We start from the raw sequence: 16,938 nt of genomic DNA on the forward strand, positions 1-16,938 counted from the left end.
AGGTATATAGCTGTAAAGCATACCAAGATTTATATAAGGAAAAAAAAATACTAGTCCACTCAGTTTCTCATTTTAGCTAACATCAGATATTATTTCCAAGACCAAAAGACAGAATTAGTTATTTAATAAGCAACTCCAGTAAAAAAAGTTGAGTCCATAGGGTCCTATGGCCCCAGGAGAAGAGTCACTGGAAATCAGCATTTGGTGGTTCTACACTGACCTACTTGTTCTTTTTTGCAAGCTCAGTAATATCAGTTCCACAATGTAAATGCCTGCAATATAAACTGACAAACCCCAGAAAGATGCCACTTTTCACATGCCTGATTATCTCACAAATGCAAATAAGGGCAGAAACTGCAATTCTTTGTTAATTCTAATATCTGCTCTCAAACAGTAGAATTTTTAATCCGGCCATCAAAGCACAGGAATGATCTGCCTTCATCCCCGTGTTGTTTTGATACGTTTTCTCTACATCTGTTACACAAATGAGTCTAAATCCACATGGGTCTATTCTTCCAGACTAAATCACTAGTCCTGTCATTAACCTCAGAAAAATACACTATTTTTATGCGCACAAAACCATCATTTAGCACAATGAAGATGCTGCACAAATTCATGTTTGTTTTTCATCTTTTGTTATGTTACTGTAAAAAAAAAAAGTAAAAATATGTTTCTGTAAAAAAAAAACAAGCCCAAAACCCATGAACACACATAAACCAAAACACACTTAAAAAAAACAAAGTAGCAAGATATTCTTCTCTTCCACTGTTCAGATTTCAATATTAAATAGTATGTTAAAGATAAACTGTGTCAAAGGATAAACTTTTTTCCTTAACTAAACACAATAAGATGCATTTTTGACACTGCAAAGAAAACAGATGTTCTGAAAGAGGACAGAATTAATTTGAAGGTCTTGCTTATTGGTAATTGCACTATGTATTTTGCATTCATATAGGCATTATGAGGAAAATTTTAACACAGAGAACCAAGAAGCCCAGTTTTTATCCACTGAGATCCAGTTGCAGCGTTCTTCATTTCCTTGTAACAGTAGAGGCTATCGCTTACACTTCAAACAGGATCTGATCCAAAGCCCATTAAAGAATTTCCATTGATTTCAACAGGGCTTGGACTGCAGCCATCATGCAGGGAGAGCCATTCTTTGCGCTCAAACACCAGTAGCGCTATCAGCTATAATACTGACACCAGTTCTCATGATTTCTGCATCCTATAACGTTTGTTTTTTCTTAAAGCCCTTAGTTCATGCAAGCATCTCAAAAGCAAGAGGAAAATATCCAGTGCCTAAGTTTCTATTCCTCATTTGCAAAGTTAGTCTTGAAAACACAATTCTTGGAAGACAGTAGACAAATTCAGAATACTAAATATGGAACTCTGAAATCAGATTTCAATACCACCTCATGATTATATGTGAGAACTTGTGGTCAGCAACATGAGTGAAGTCAGCAATACTCTTGCCCTGAACTGAAGTCTTCAGGGATGCAAACAAAGAAATCACTTTAAAGCCTATCATTTGTGCATATTTTAATTTTTAAAAGGTTTTCAGCTATGATATCCAAATCTTTCATTAAGCATTTCAACTCAACCTTAATCTTAAAGCAATCCCTGAAATAAAATTACAAAACTCTTTGCCTACATCTTACTTCTCTTCAGTCACTATTGATACAGATACCAAGCACTAACACTGACTAATACTATTTCATACGCAACGTTTAATGAATAGTTATTCAAAAAAATGCACAAGGAATAACGATTATATTTCTCCGAGCAAGAACAAGTGAACACACGCCATCTCCTGATATAATGCAAATACCAGTGTTGGCCTAGTTTCATCATTCCCAACCCAACTTGACCTTCGAAAGAATGGGAGTGCCACTCAACAACTAAAAATCTTTCTTTTGTTTAAAGGCAATATTGCTGTTGAGCAAGACTGGGCTCTCAGCCAAGTCTGTTTCAGATATCAAACAAAGATGAACAGGTCTGTAATTCTACATACCTAGTTGGCAGCTTCTCAAAGTCCACATCCAGAAACTGTTCATAGCTAGAAACAAAACTATCCAGCCAGAGCTTCAGGTAATCTGGATCTTTCTGTAAAAAAGAAGAGAACATTAGGCAATGTTGCATTTGAGATCATCCGTCAACAACTCTGTAGTACTAACTTGAATGGAAAGCTTTTCTTTAATGCATTCCCACTGGGGGAAAGGAGGGAATATGCAGATTTTTAGAACTAAAATTAAAAAAACTGTGTCCTTTGAAATTCTCAGCCATGTTGTGCTGATGTGACATTCTTGCTCTATTCATTAGTTTGTGTGTTTCCATTTCCTGGTACCAATGCCAACCAAAGCATTTTAGCTTCTCCCCCCACCAACAATCTTTACTTATTCTCCAGAGTAATACATACCAGCTTTACAAAATTACTAGTATATTCTAGTCTTGATAGCACAGACATTAGTACACAACACTCTTTATGGCTTATAACATTAAATAAGAACTTCAACGACAATTCTAATAAAAAAATAATGTGCTTTTTGCTTCATTCATTGATCAATATGGCAGCCAGCAGCAGATTAGAACCAGATGAAGTGTTCCAAGAGACAATGCAGAACCTGTGACTTGTATGCTAGATATCTATAAAACAGAAATTTAAATTTAGGCTTCCTTGTTGTTCTTAGTAGAGCACACAGACTCTGTTCGTGACCAGCAGTTCCTCAGGGCTGGGTACTGTGCCAGCAGGGAGGACAGATACTAGAACCTGTAGGACTGCCAAACAGACAAGACTTGGAAAAGCAAGAGGTAAATTGTATGCCACAAGCATTGGCTGATTAGATGTTGGTAACTTAGGGACAAGATAACACTAGGAAAAAAAAAAATAATCTTCTGGCTTCTACTAATCTATCTGCTGTAATAACAAGGCTTCTCTTATGCCACATTGTTAGAATGTTATCACGTTCAGCGTCATACCCTACCCAAGATAGACAAGTCATGTCTGAGTTTGGTAGCCTGAACCTGAAATCATGTCCAAGCTCTGTATTTCCACAAACACCTGTGTTTGCCATTTACCCCAGACCATTATGAGAAAAGTACAACAGGATATTCTAACATAGAAGAAATCCAAGGGATATTAAGAATATGCTCTGAAGGAGCCACATTGCAATATAAACTTGCATAGGAAAAAGGTCTGTCCCAGGGAGGTGGTGAAAGATGCTAAGGCGCTTTCAACTTTTTTCTTCTTATTCTTACAGAATATTCTACTCCATCCCCTTTGGAACTGGATCACTACAGTGTGGGAGTACCACACCTGGCATTATCAAGGAAAACAAGTTCAATTTTAGTGAAAGCACTGTAAAACTCAGCTTCACTGCAATATATTAGTTTACTGTCTTTTCATTGAAGATTAAATGTCATTATCAATGCAACCTAAGAAGCCTGAGGCAGTGGTTGCTGCCATTTTAATGCCTAATGGAACTGAACAACCTCTAATACATTCTTCTGTCACTCTCACTGTTTCCCATCTGAAAGCTCAAAGCAAGTGGCTTACAGACAGGGGAAAGGAGGATACTTTCATGTGACATGTATATATTAGATATCTATAAAACAGATAGGAATTTAAATTTAGGCTTCCTACTTGCTCTTAGTAGAGCAGACAGACTCTGTTCATGACCAGCAGTTCCTCAGGGCTGGGTACTGTGCCAGCAGGGAGGACAGATACTACGCCACCACAAACCACCACAGGAAAATTCTGCCAAAACACGCCATTTGAGATAGTCTCACTTTAGAAGTCAAGCTGTTTAATTTTCAAAAGCAAGCTGCCAGACCATAGCTAACATATTCCTCCACAAGGACTGTACGGTCGTGTCCATTAATACACATCCATGCAGTCCCATGTTCTATGTTATAAATAATTTTCAAAATAACTTTAAAATATTTGCCTGAAGTATTATAGATTTTAAATGATTTCTAAATCTACACCATAATTTATAAAATTTTGCAAAAGTTTTGAACTTTTTTGTTCATCCTTCTCTTTTCCCTCTTCTGTATCTCCTCCCTTTTGTTTGTTGCCTTTATACTACCATAGATGTTCCCAAATAACGAATTATTTCCCTGCCATGTTAAGACCAAGGAGCAGTCTTCGAATAACACTAACACACACAGTATTCTGGAGCAACATCAGTGTAAAAGAAAGAGTCACGAAGAAAGACTGACACACAGAGTCCTGTCAGTGCAAAATAGCTACCTACAAAAGAGCTTCCTGGGGAGCGGAGAGGGGAACACCAGAATAAAATAAAAATGGAAATCCAGAATCTGAAGTGCTGGAAACTCTTCTCAGAGCATCTTTCCACAGCAAGTACAGGGGTTATAAAGCATGGGAATTCCCTTCTCATTCTACACTTTACCCTTCCCCACACCCCCAAAGATCCCTCTAACTCAAGTGTCAGAAACACCCAGACACAATTTGCTTCACTATCACTATTAATTATATATGAAATGTTGTCACAGTATCTGAGCACAGGTGCCAAATAAAACTCTCACGCTAGATACAGATCTGATTATTTGCTTCCACTACCTTTACTGAGTTTTCTTATTCATTTTCCTAATTGTCTTATTTCCCCTTCTTCTGATTCATTTCTAATCTCTCCCTCTTTCATAATCTTTCTTCTCCTCATCTCTACTTTTATTCCTATTTCAATTATTTTTCTTTTTTAAGTCATCACTCCCTTTCTTTTTCTGTTAAAATTTTTCCAAAAAACACTATGTCCTGTGAGTGTAATGTAGCCTTGTCCTCATGTTCGGTATGCACCGAAATACCAAGCAGTTACGTTATCTTAAACACACACACACCTATTAATTGTCCTCAGGATAAAATTGCAACATACAGAATGAAGGAAGTTGTTGAGATGAAAAATGAATTCAAGGTTTCTGAGCTACTGGGTTTAAGCTACAGAGGCTCTCAGATTATCTCAACCAGGCAAGTATAAAATACACATTTCTCAGGTTCAGAGATCAAATACCTTGAAAATCAAACCAAAAGATGGGCAAGAAGTAAGACTTGCTAATATCCTAAAAGAATGAGCTAGAAGAAGCAGAAGATGCTGTCTTCAGACGTTATGGCTTTTTTAAAATGTTTGCGTATTTAAAGCTTTAACTTTCTTGTAATTCACAGCAAGTTATTCTAGCCACATGCAAGCTATTTCACAGGATCACAAAGATGAGGAAAACCAGGATGTGATTTTAGCAATTACAATATAGCTCAGGCTACAAAGCAACAGCATCCATGGCAAAGTAACCGGCAGAAGCTTTGCCATATGTGTGTATCCATGTCTCTAATGAGAATGCCCATGGAAGTGCAAAATCTGAACCTATTCGACTTTTTCCCCTGTTGAACAAACTCTTTTGTTTTTTCTTGGCATGAGCGAGTTCTCCTTGAAATATAACATGAATTACTAAATTGATTCTATTCATATTCCAAAATGTAAACAGTTTGTTGACACAGCTGAGGCTCATCATTACCTGTTGACAGTAAACTTTAAGAAAACTCAGTTTTTCTTGGTCACGTACCATGAAGCAAGCTGCGCAAATAACATCATTATCTGACTTAAAAATGCTTTAACAGAAGGTTATGAATGAGAGAAGGGGAAGGGGAGGACAAAAGACAAATGTCTGCTTGCTCCTTTTTAACAATATAGCCTAAATCAGCTTCAAGCTTAAGATTAAATTAAAGCTCCTTATCCTTGAACTATAATGCCTTTGCAAGGCTATCAGTGCAGACTATCAGTAACACAGAACACTGCCAGACAAAATATGCAAGAAAAAGCAATTATGTAGATGACAAGAGTAGGCTACAGATGTTATAAAAGGCCAAAAGTTTTTGCTTACCTGTAGTGCGCATACTGCTCAATTTACTTTGCCATTAAAAATCCTCCCAACTCTGGTAAAAACCAAGATCTGCAGTACTGTTTGATCATTACCTCCAGCACACTACTTAACATAACTCCTTCTACCTCATTCCCCTGGCAGCCAATTAATTATATATTATTCCAAGTTATTAAAATAATCAGCTTTCAAAATACCAGGTAACACTACCTGGTATGTGCCAGTAGAAAATAGCTTACATAATAGTTGACTCATTCTGAGTCAAATGTAGAGATTTCCATCCAGGCAATACCACTAACTCAACACCACTTGGGGGGGGGGGGGGCAGGGGGGAGGGGGGAATAAAAAAAAAAATCATCAAGGCAAAAAAGTAAACAAGGTCACTTAGCAACATAAGAAACAGTAAGAAATAAAACTCCATTATAAACCACCTAATAGAAGTATGCCACCTTTCCAGAAACAAACAGAAGAACAGAAACGAAGACTTACGAACTAGGAGTACATCATTCCAGGAAAAAGTGACCCAATATTTAACAGTTTTGCTACAAGTTAAGACATATTTCAAAGATGTTAGAAGTTAAAAACAGCTTTCAAACGTTGAATCTGGCCCAGGTTTTCCTTTTTCTTTTTTAGCAGCAATCAGCCCAGACCCCACGCACCAGCCAGTTGTTGAAAGCTGCAAGATATCTAAATTTTACTGAAGCAGTTTTAAGAAAGGAAACCTACAACGGTAAATGTTACCCATGGCAAAGTACACAAAAATGTCCATTCCTAAAACATAGCTAAATACATACCTTTCTGAAGACCAGCCTACGTCTTTCAAATACATCTTATGCTTCCCCCAAACCAGAAGCTTGATGATTTAGGAGAAAAACTGTCTTTTTACATTGGTTTAAAATTCTAATTACATAATAAAAACAGACAGTAGTAACGGGTATCAGCTGCTTCCTGTACACCATGTACACTGCAATTATCCTACCCAGCATCTTTATCTTGAACTGAACTTTTTTTTTTTGAGGTCAGCTGCTGCCATTTAATCTGAAGTTTAAATTCAGTGGATTTAAGAATTTAATTCTGCTGAGTTCTCTTCCCACCCACCTTTTCAACTATCCTTTTTTTTTTTCTCATGACAGAAGTGGTAAACCACAATAACAGCAGAACACAAATTGACCTAATTTTAACATGAATGCATTTGCGTTCTTCAATGCCAGATCAACTTTCCAAGCCAGTACTTGTTGCAATCTGACAAATACCTGTGTTACCACATGGCAAAAGATTGCATCCCATGGGTATGGCAATACTTCAGATCTGTGGTGCTGCTGAGAGCAGCAAATCTCTGAACTGCAACGCTGGCTCTAACCAATTCACTATAAATTGTTAGCTACTCCATTATATCTGCAGTCCTCCTAAGGAAGCAGTGTAACTTAGCCAGACCATAATAAAGCATCTTAATTACTTAGAAGCCTTATAACCAGTAAAAGCAGTGAAACCTATGGAGTATATTCTCTTATTCCCCACTTTCATAATTACCCTTTTACTGCCATTCTGCAGACAGGTAGCTGGAGGCTGTATGTCAGACAACAGCTCCAAATTGTTTTCCATGGTGCTGGTTGAAGATGCACCATGCTTTTAAAGCACAGCTTACAAAACAACGTATGTTTTGATAATACACAGCAAGGACAAACTGTGATAAACCAATTTTAGATTGGTATTCTTTCCCAGCCCCGCCACACACACCCTGCAGACATGCCCTATGAGATCAGCAAGAAATGCAGAAGGAAACTTTTGATTTGTGCAACACCAGTAAAAGCAGAAAGAAGCTGTATGTGGTAATAAAACACCTTTCACCAGTTAAAACTTTCCAATCACTAGAAGATAAAATGTTGATTTTTGAAATCTTCCAGCTTTCTAAGTCACAAGCCTAAGCATTTCATTTATTTACCTGAAACTTGTCTAGCTTTTGTGCAAGACAAATTTCTGTATCTTATTTGAATAATAATTCATATATAGAAACTGCATGCCTTAAAACTTCTGGAAGATAATTTCTCCATCACTTGAAATTCCAAGAAGCTAAAATCCAACTTAAGTTAGCCATTTCTCTTCATAGTGATAAACTGAAACAACCCGAGTTTTAACAAGGCTATCTTAAGGGTGTCATTGTAAGGATATGTGCAAATCTAAAAAGAAAAGAAAAGGGGGGGGGAGTAAAAAGTCCTTTAGTTGATAGCCACAAGCCTGCAGTGCCTACGCTTAGGCTTCTGCCCTCAAGATATTGTAATGAAGGCCCGTGAAACTGCTATAGCAACAATCATTCACCTGCAGTAATGAAAAAAAAGTATTTTAAACCTATTAAATCAAATGTAACTCAGAGCACCTGAAAGCAAAAATACTTCCTTGTTCCTTCCCTTCCTTAAATACTTCTGGTTTTCTTTTGGAAATAAAAAAAAAAACCAAACCACCAAAACAAAACACAAACCAAACAAACAACCAAGAAAAAAACCACCAGCAAAACAACACACCACCCTTTAGGCCTCCATTTTCATGAGATCCTCTTGGCACAACAATAGTTCTTATAGCTTTACACTTTAAAAAGAAAGACTGCCAGGCGTGAGGAGTGTGGTGTTTCTAACAGGCACCTAAAACAAAACAAAACAACACACACACGCTACATCAAACCCACACCAAAAAAAAAAGAAGACTACAACACAAAACATCCAGAAGAGGGGGTTTTTTTCCTTTGCCAATACAGTTAGTACAATGCTAGAAAGAAAAAAAACCAAAAGTTGCTAAATAAAACCAGTCTACTGATCTACAGCATGCGTAGCAATACTGTGGCTAAATACTGCCAAACAATTAGCAAGTTTCCCGTGAAGTCTAACATTTTTAACAGCTGCAATATATATATATATACACACACACACAGAGATATATACACACGCATACATATAACTCTAGCAAGGCCATCCTTAGACTTGGCAGAACTGGGAAACAAGTTCTCAACACCAACACAAAGCCAATAGCAGAGAGGAGGTCTAGTCTAATGCCCTTCTGACAGATATGACATTCTCTAAGGCAATGAAGTGAAAAGAAACTATAATCAAAATCTACACTAACTTGGAACAGGCTCTTGTCTTCGCTATACTAAATTATCTAGAAATTACAATAGCTTTCTCTGTTCTTTATGAAGACTGATTAAATGAATGACAAAGAAATGTTCTAATGCAGTCTTTTTTTTTTTTCCAGTTACTAAGTTGCCTATGCAAGAAGGTCAACAAGTATTTTTTTCACCAGTAATAACATTTTTTAAATTCGTAAAAAGCCAGGTAGTATTGAACTCTTACAGCTTACTCTAAGTTAAATGGAAACATTTTACACAAAACCGGCATTGAAGTCCTCCCACTGAAAGTCTTTAGACCTGCGCCTGTGGAATACAGCCACATTTACCCAAGGTTTCAAATAGACACTATTTATGTATTTATATATGCGTTGCTTTTCGATTTAACAGTAACTTCCATTTCTACTAAGGCTTCAAGCAAACAGACACAACTAGAAGGGCAAAGCTCGGTACAATTTTTATAGCTACGTTCAGGAAGTATTAGTTGCTAAAAACAAAAGCTGGATCCACCCGAGGCTATTTGCAGTGTCACATTCCATGCTCTACAGGCAAAAATTCCCTGCAGGGCAGTTCAGAGTCCGACTGTCAGACAAGACCGACTTGTTTGACAAGACAGTTGTTTGAAGTCATTATATTTAACTTGCAGTCATAAAATAGCCAGCCTGGTCTGACTACTGTGCGTAGCAGTCAGTCAACCTTCAAAGTGGATTTCAGCTTAGAAGCATTACCATAAAATCTCACTGGCCTGGTATTATGGTAACTAATCCCCCATCCCCAAGCATTAAATTTAAAATAAGAACGATCCCTTGGTGTTAAGGCTGAATTAGACCTACAAAAAGTAACGTTAGGAAATTAAACACGAAACACTGCCTTTAGATCACTGGTGAGTTTAATAGTCTTAAAACTAATTGAAGTAGTCTGCATAATGCAGACTTGTAGAACATTTCTCAACACTGTTTGAAATAAACTATTCATTGGGGGATTAGAAGGTATGTTTTAAGGGAGCTTTCTCCTCTTCCATGTTTTCAGACATAAAAGGCAACATTTTCAGCACGAGATCTTCTAGCAGCCTTTATTCTGAAATATGTCAAAATGCTTATGCTTTTAATGAACCTTTCAAATCTGTAAAATACCAAAATAAAACCTGAAAAGCTTCATTATAGCAGCAATACTACAGTTAGAATTAATAAAAGACTTCATGATAAACCCTTCTAAACTGGCTAAATTGCCTTGATAAATTCAATCAATAAATTCTAATTATCAAGGGAATCACCTTTGGGCAGAACTTTACATTTTAATCACAATATTAATTTTTGAACCAGCTGTTGATCCAAAAGAAGAAAGGCTCCTGGCTGGTAATTATAAACCTCTTTTTCCAAAAGTCACACAAGCATTCTGTTCCATTTCTGGAATTAAAAGGAAAAGGGGGGATGGGTGGGTGTTTTGTTTTATAAATGGGAGTTGCAGTGAATCATGATAGAAAAAACTATTTCAGGACAAGTTAAAATACCGTTTAGCATAGAGATTTATACCAAAATAAACCTATAGCCGTCAATCATGACAAAATTCAGCTCACAAACGTTAGAAGTCAAAGTTAATATATTTCTTCTCTTTTCAAAACAAGAAAAATAATTATAATCTTCCACTAATGGCTTAGGTTGAAGGAAAAGACAATTATCTGAGAGCTGTTATTCCATTTCCTTTCTACTTCAGATCCCCAACAAAACTGGAAAAACAAAATGAAACAGTTTTCTTACTAAAATGAAAGTAAAGCCTCTATTTTTCTTTCTCTTGCTCTTTTCTTTGTTGTTTTTGAACAACACTACAATTACAGTCTTGTAGCTTGGAACTGGCATGTGACTGATGCCATCCACAGGATGAATCATCTGAACTCAGATTTAATGTCTTCACATTTGATAGAAAGTACCACTAGGCAAGCTCCATGTACAAGCTGGCATACAGTATATTTCAGCCTTCTAGAGTCCACTGCACAGTGCACTTACCAGAAATTTGCCATACAGCAACATATTACATTCTATTAACATTCACTTTTCCCATCAAAGTTGACACAACAAACCAACAGTCGTAAAAGCTGGAAGCTGTATTTTAAGACTAAGGGAACAAGAAGCATCCTAAATAATTCAAAAGCAACTAAAATAACATGATTTCAAAAGTCTACAGTGTCAAGGTAAGCCGAAATTTAATGAAAATTCAAACTACAGTTTAGGAAAGGTTTAGAGTTTAACACTTAACTGCTTTAAAACTCAAAGTTATACCATCATTTTACATGAGAAAAGGGCTGAGTTTTAGCAACACCACACACTAAGCCAGCTGTTGCCCCATCAAGTTTCTAACTTTCAGCGTGATGCAAGAAACAATAAAAGTTTAACACAGACAGACTGAACGGAAGCAGAATGGTGCTACAATAGTAAAAACATCAGCCTATTATTTCACCATAACAGCAGCTACATATTGTCAAGTCTTTCAGCAGATAAAGGCTGAGAACTTGCGCACAGCTTATCAAAAAGTCTGTATTTGTTTCAAAGTGCCACGTGATTACGCCAAATTTAACTAAAGGAAATTTTTATTTCTTTAGCTATGGATTTAACTCTTTGGTTTTGTATTCTCTGTCTCACCAGGCCTTACATTAACACTGTACTGCAGCTGAACTATACACTGAAGATACAAAAAACCCCAAATCCACTTTTCAAAAGCACCCTTAAAAAAAAATAATAATCAAAGACTTGAAAACTAGGACATAGCAGAATTTGCGTTACTCGTGCAACTGCTGTTTGGCATCCATTGCACTTCTGCCAGTACAATTTTTACATGATTAGCACAGGTCAGAGGTCAGATTTCTGCAAATAACACCCTTGTTCTCTATATTCTCCCTTTATTCCCAAGAGATTTACCCATCCAGTACAGTGACTGATGCAGGGTCCTGTGGAGAAAAAACTGTATGCAGTCATACCTGAGCCACTGTACTCGTTGCCATTTTTGAGACCTTTTTTCGTATTTTAGGTTATTATACACAACAAATATTAAAGGACCATCCTTCTCATTGCGGTATTTCCTCTCCCAAATTCCAAGTTTGCCCTTGAAACCATGTGAACACCAGAGATCTAACCAAAATTGTTATTTAAAAAAAATAAAAATTCAGGCACATCAAATAAAACCTTTTCCCTCCTTCCTTCTCAGAACATGCTAAACCATTTAGTCTACAGTTCTCAATGAAGCTTCAGTTATTTATCAAGAAAACTGTTCATTCCAGCTAGCCTAAGCTCAGCAAAAGCACAGGTAAACAAACACCAGGTTTAACATAATTGAATGCATTAGGCAAACATTTATTGACAGAATTGGTAAGGCAACTTACAAGCAGCTTGCATCTACCACAACCACTTTCTACAAAACTTACGAGGATTACGTTACTGGAAACTCTGGGCTGATGCCTCACATATACTGTTGGTTAACAGAAGCCACAGAAGCCAAGCATTTACTCTTTTTTTGCATGATGCTTTTAGAATAAGAAGTTCCAATAACTTTTAAAACGTTTTTTTGGGTTCCTAAATTCTCCTTCCACATTCCAAGTGAAAGCTGTCAGTAAACCACATGAAGGTAAGATGTTTTCCTAAAAGTATTACTCATATTAAAAGGATAATCTTGCTATCTTGTTAGTGGAGTCAAACTCGGACTGTTTCATTTTCACTTTGCTTTTTACAGATGTTTCTGGCATTAATGCTAAATTCTTTCCAATGCAAGTGCTACCTTTTCAACCTCTGCCTTTGCTTCCTTATTAGTTTTTAAATGTCTTATGGGATACTCCTACAGGTTCTTAGGCAGATCCTGGTGAATGACTATTGACAATAAAGAGAGCACCAATTCGCCCTACGTTAATAATTAAAAGCAAACTGTCATGGTTTAACCCTAGCCACCAACTAAGTCCCACACAGCTGCTTGCTCACTCCCCCCGGTGGGATGGGGGAGAGAATCAGAACAGTAAAAGTGAGAAAACTTGTGGTTTGAGATAAAGACGGTTTAATAGGTAAAGCAAAAGCTGCGCACGCAAGCCAAGCAAAACAAGGAATTCATTCACTGCTTGCCATTGGCAGGCAGGTGCTCAGCCATCTCCAGGAAAGCAGGGCTCCATCACGTGTAACGGTTACTTGGGAAGACAAACACCATCACTCCGAACGTCCCCCCCCTTCCTTCTTCCCCCGGGTTTACATGCTGAGCATGATGTCATATGGTATGGAATGGCCCTTTGGTCAGCTGGGGTCAGCTGTCCCAGCTGGGTCCCCTCCCAGCTTCTTGTGCACCCCCAGCCTCCTCGCTGGCGGGGAGGTGTGAGAAGCAGAAAAGGCCTTGACTCTGTGTAAGCACTGCTCAGCAGTGACTAAAACATCCCTGGGTTATCAACACTGTTTTCAGCACAAATCCAAAACATAGCCCCATACTAGCTACTATAAAGAAAAGTAACTCTATCCTAGCCAAAACTAGCACACAAACTCATTCACTGCTTTCATTCAGACTTCAGGAATATGTTCTCAAAGATTCATCTTCATCCCTATCTTCCCCCTAACTTCAGTCTAAGACCCAGAATTACTAGGACTGCTTATTTAAATAAAAGTGTATTTTCTATGTTAAAAATGCTATCTAATAGATAATTAATTTGATTTTATGCTCTCTTTGTGCCATGTAAGAGTAGTATTTAACCATGAATTTATTTTGAGGTTTTGTTTGTGCCTCCCTCAAACATCCTTTAGATAAAGCATTCAAAAGCCTTTAAAGCCTTTGGAATTCAACCTCTTAAATATCCTCACTGTGTTAAAATATGCTCTGCTTTTAGATACCAGTATAATTAGCCATTCTTACAGTTAAATTTAATTCCTAATTTTACAGAGCCATAGTTAGCAGTGTTAGTGGTCAAACAATTATTTAATGCCACTTATTCCTATTGCTTACTATAGGTACACGCATTCCTCAATCATAAACCAGACAAACAGATTATAAATGCTTTACATATCAGAGAAAGCATACACACACACAAATATTTTATCAGCACAGAAATCTAACAGTTAGTGTTTAGATTTGCAGATGCACAGAGGAGCCTTAGTGAGATGTCAAACTTAAAACAGTGTTTATGATGAGAATAATCAAGTATAGTCTTCATTTCTTGGTGTTTCCTGTTGTATCTCCCATCCTCCTCTATTGCAGCCTCCCATTTACTAGAAGATAAATTGGAAGTTATCTGAACAAATGACTTTAAAAAAAAAGATGCTTATCTGTACTGTTGAGACGTGTGCATCCTTTGGTGGATTTTTTCTCATATATATATATATTTCTTTCATCAAGAAAAGCTCAGTAATTAAAGAAGCTCTTCTCTCTTCTATGGCAGCTGTTTAACCTTTCTGAAGCCTGTAAATATTTTAACACTATCTACTGACAACATTTGGATTCAGGCATTAGGCTTGCCAGCTGCCCATTGAACAGCATTGTAGCCTTTCTCCCATTTCCATATTTCAGCACAAACATACTGCATATTTGAGTTGATTCTGCAATATTCTTTTATCAGGACACACGCTATCGCCAGATCTGAACCAGATGACCAAGTTAAAAAGTGCCATAACTCAGATACCACGCAACAGCCCACTGTTTGTTAAATTCACTCTTATGTTCGTACATCAACACATAGTACCAGAAGCCTGTGTTTTAACTTTGTGATAAATCATTCCATTTAAGAGACACTCGAGTCTTTCATTTCAGTAAAAGCTTGATCTGAAATACATTTGTTGGTATGTTCAGAACTGGATGTTTCTCATTAATTCTGTAAAGCACTAATCCACAAACCTGTGGGCATGTAGAAATTTCAGCCTCATTCTGGACACCAGTAAAACCCTTTATCTTACAGCAAAAGCATGGACAAACCTCAGACACTTCTGTATCTAAAAGTAGCAGCTACATATATGTATTGCCAAATACATTATAGAATGTAAGAAACAAAAATAATTTCTCCGTAGCTTGAAAAATGTTATAGTTTTTCTTACATCTCTGTCTATTCAGATTTATCTGCCGTCTCATTTCAACTTGAAGTCTGCATTCTCTGTGGCAGAGTCACTGTTCTGTGTCTGAACAACCATCAGCACAAGGTTGCCCTGGTCCATAATTAAGGAAGGTAACAGCTACTGTAAGTTAAGAGACTAATGTCTCATAAATACACATCACTTATTTATATGAAAAGTTCTATATTTGTAAATAACAGGATTATGTTAGTTCTTAGACTACAAGACATCTCTTCAAATAGCAGACAGTAAATTCAGAATTGAAGACCAACTGTTCTTGTTTATCTATATCCATTCTTAGTTCAGCATCTCGAATAAAGACAGAAGAAAGATGTTTTCACCAACACATAGCCACAAGTTACTTGTGACATGCTCTTCTACAAGTTACGCTCTCTCAGAATGCAGAGATTTATTTAAGACAATCTGCAGAGAAGATATTTTACACAGCAACTGTTTAATAAATCTTCACTCACTAGTTTTAGCAGAGGCATGAATTTACATGACAGTGACTTATGAAAAACTACTTTTACTGAATATTTGGTTTGCTCAAGCATTCATCTAGCTGTAAGCTGAATACTTCTTTATCTAATGTAACAAAGGCGATATATAGTGATGTGATGAATCACTGACAAATCAGCAATTGCACAAGAAGGAAGACAAGTGCAAGCTAAGTCAGAATGAGATCATATTTGGGATGCAAAGGTCAGTGTTTCACACGGGGCTTACAGTTTAACGTCAAAGATTATATTCTTGTTGAATTACATGCGTCTCACCACAACCAAGCATAATTTTGCTAAAACCACACTTCTTTGAGAAACACAACTACAACAGCATTTAGGTGAACAAATTCAGTTCAATCATACCGCTTTATACATCCCTACAACAGTCATGTCTAAAAGCTGATCTGATCACAAACTTTTTTAGTTTATTGAAAAATACTCTTCAATTTTACACAGGGACAGAGGTTAAAAACCTCTTACAAGCAAAAACTCATGTTATTTAATATAAACTGATGAACCATCCCTTGTAATTTCATAATACTTTCATAAAACGTATGTATTTGCTGTCACTTGCTGAACATCACATTGAATACCCCAATCTTTTGATGCAGGTGACTGAGGGATTCAATTGAACTATAAAATATTGTCTAGGAGGCAGTACTTTGTAAAACAGTAGCGAAGAGATGCTGACAATACGGCAGGACCCCTTTTGTCAGTGACAGGCAGTTAGTAGGTCAGCTTAGCAAGATCATAACACCACACACTGAGAAAACTGGTATGTTCTTGCTCCAAGACAACTTTTTTGACTATCAAAGATCGCCTTCTTTTTATGTTAGTTTTGGCCCAACACAAGGTGGCTGATGCTAACAGAATTCTCCCCAAGGAGCACATCCTTTAAAGGATCCTAAGGCACATGAATTTATTCTCATAATTCAAGGTCAAATTTATCTCAGTTCTAGATAGTATGTTAGAATTAAGTCATGGGAACAGGGAATGAATGGAAATTACTCTCTTTCACAGACTCTTCTCACTTACAGCACAGAGTACACATTAATTTAAATAACCTGTTTAGTCCTCATAATGTAAATGTAAGTTTAACTCAAGCCAATTAAATGCACATGTTTATATGTTAAAGCTTCAGCTTGTAAGTATTTGCATTGCAATGGTGTTCCGATAGTAGAGACAGCCATGTAATTACAGAAAAGCTAGCACTGCTAGCACATCACCGTTTGTAGCACTTCACCTATCACAGCTCCTGATTAACACAGAAATCATGATTTCTCCCAAGATCACTTATTTCTCATTCAAGTCTTCTTCTGATTCCTATAAAGCAGCCCATATTGACCTCAATGAGGAAAAAATAACTCAAAGTAACAGG

General features: G+C 36.9%; 1 protein-coding gene across 11 annotated transcripts in view; it reads right to left on the reverse strand.

The window, feature by feature from the left end:
* NBEAL1 (neurobeachin like 1) overlaps nucleotides 1-16,938 on the reverse strand; it is an 89,754-nt gene that overhangs the window by 66,734 nt on the left and 6,082 nt on the right. For all 11 annotated transcript variants that reach the window (XR_015699134.1, XM_087733915.1, XM_087733921.1 and 8 more), the window contains exon 3: nucleotides 2,012-2,103. Coding sequence is in view for 10 of the 11 variants with exons in the window: in XM_087733915.1 (XP_087590041.1) it covers nucleotides 2,012-2,103 (92 nt within the window). In the remaining variant the exon portion in view is untranslated. The remainder of the gene's footprint in view (nucleotides 1-2,011; nucleotides 2,104-16,938) is intronic.

Source organism: Nipponia nippon, unplaced genomic scaffold (genome assembly GCF_047370975.1).
Source record: "Nipponia nippon isolate SJK-2023a ecotype South Korea unplaced genomic scaffold, ASM4737097v1 scaffold_5, whole genome shotgun sequence".
In the NCBI taxonomy this organism is placed as follows: domain Eukaryota; kingdom Metazoa; phylum Chordata; class Aves; order Pelecaniformes; family Threskiornithidae; genus Nipponia; species Nipponia nippon.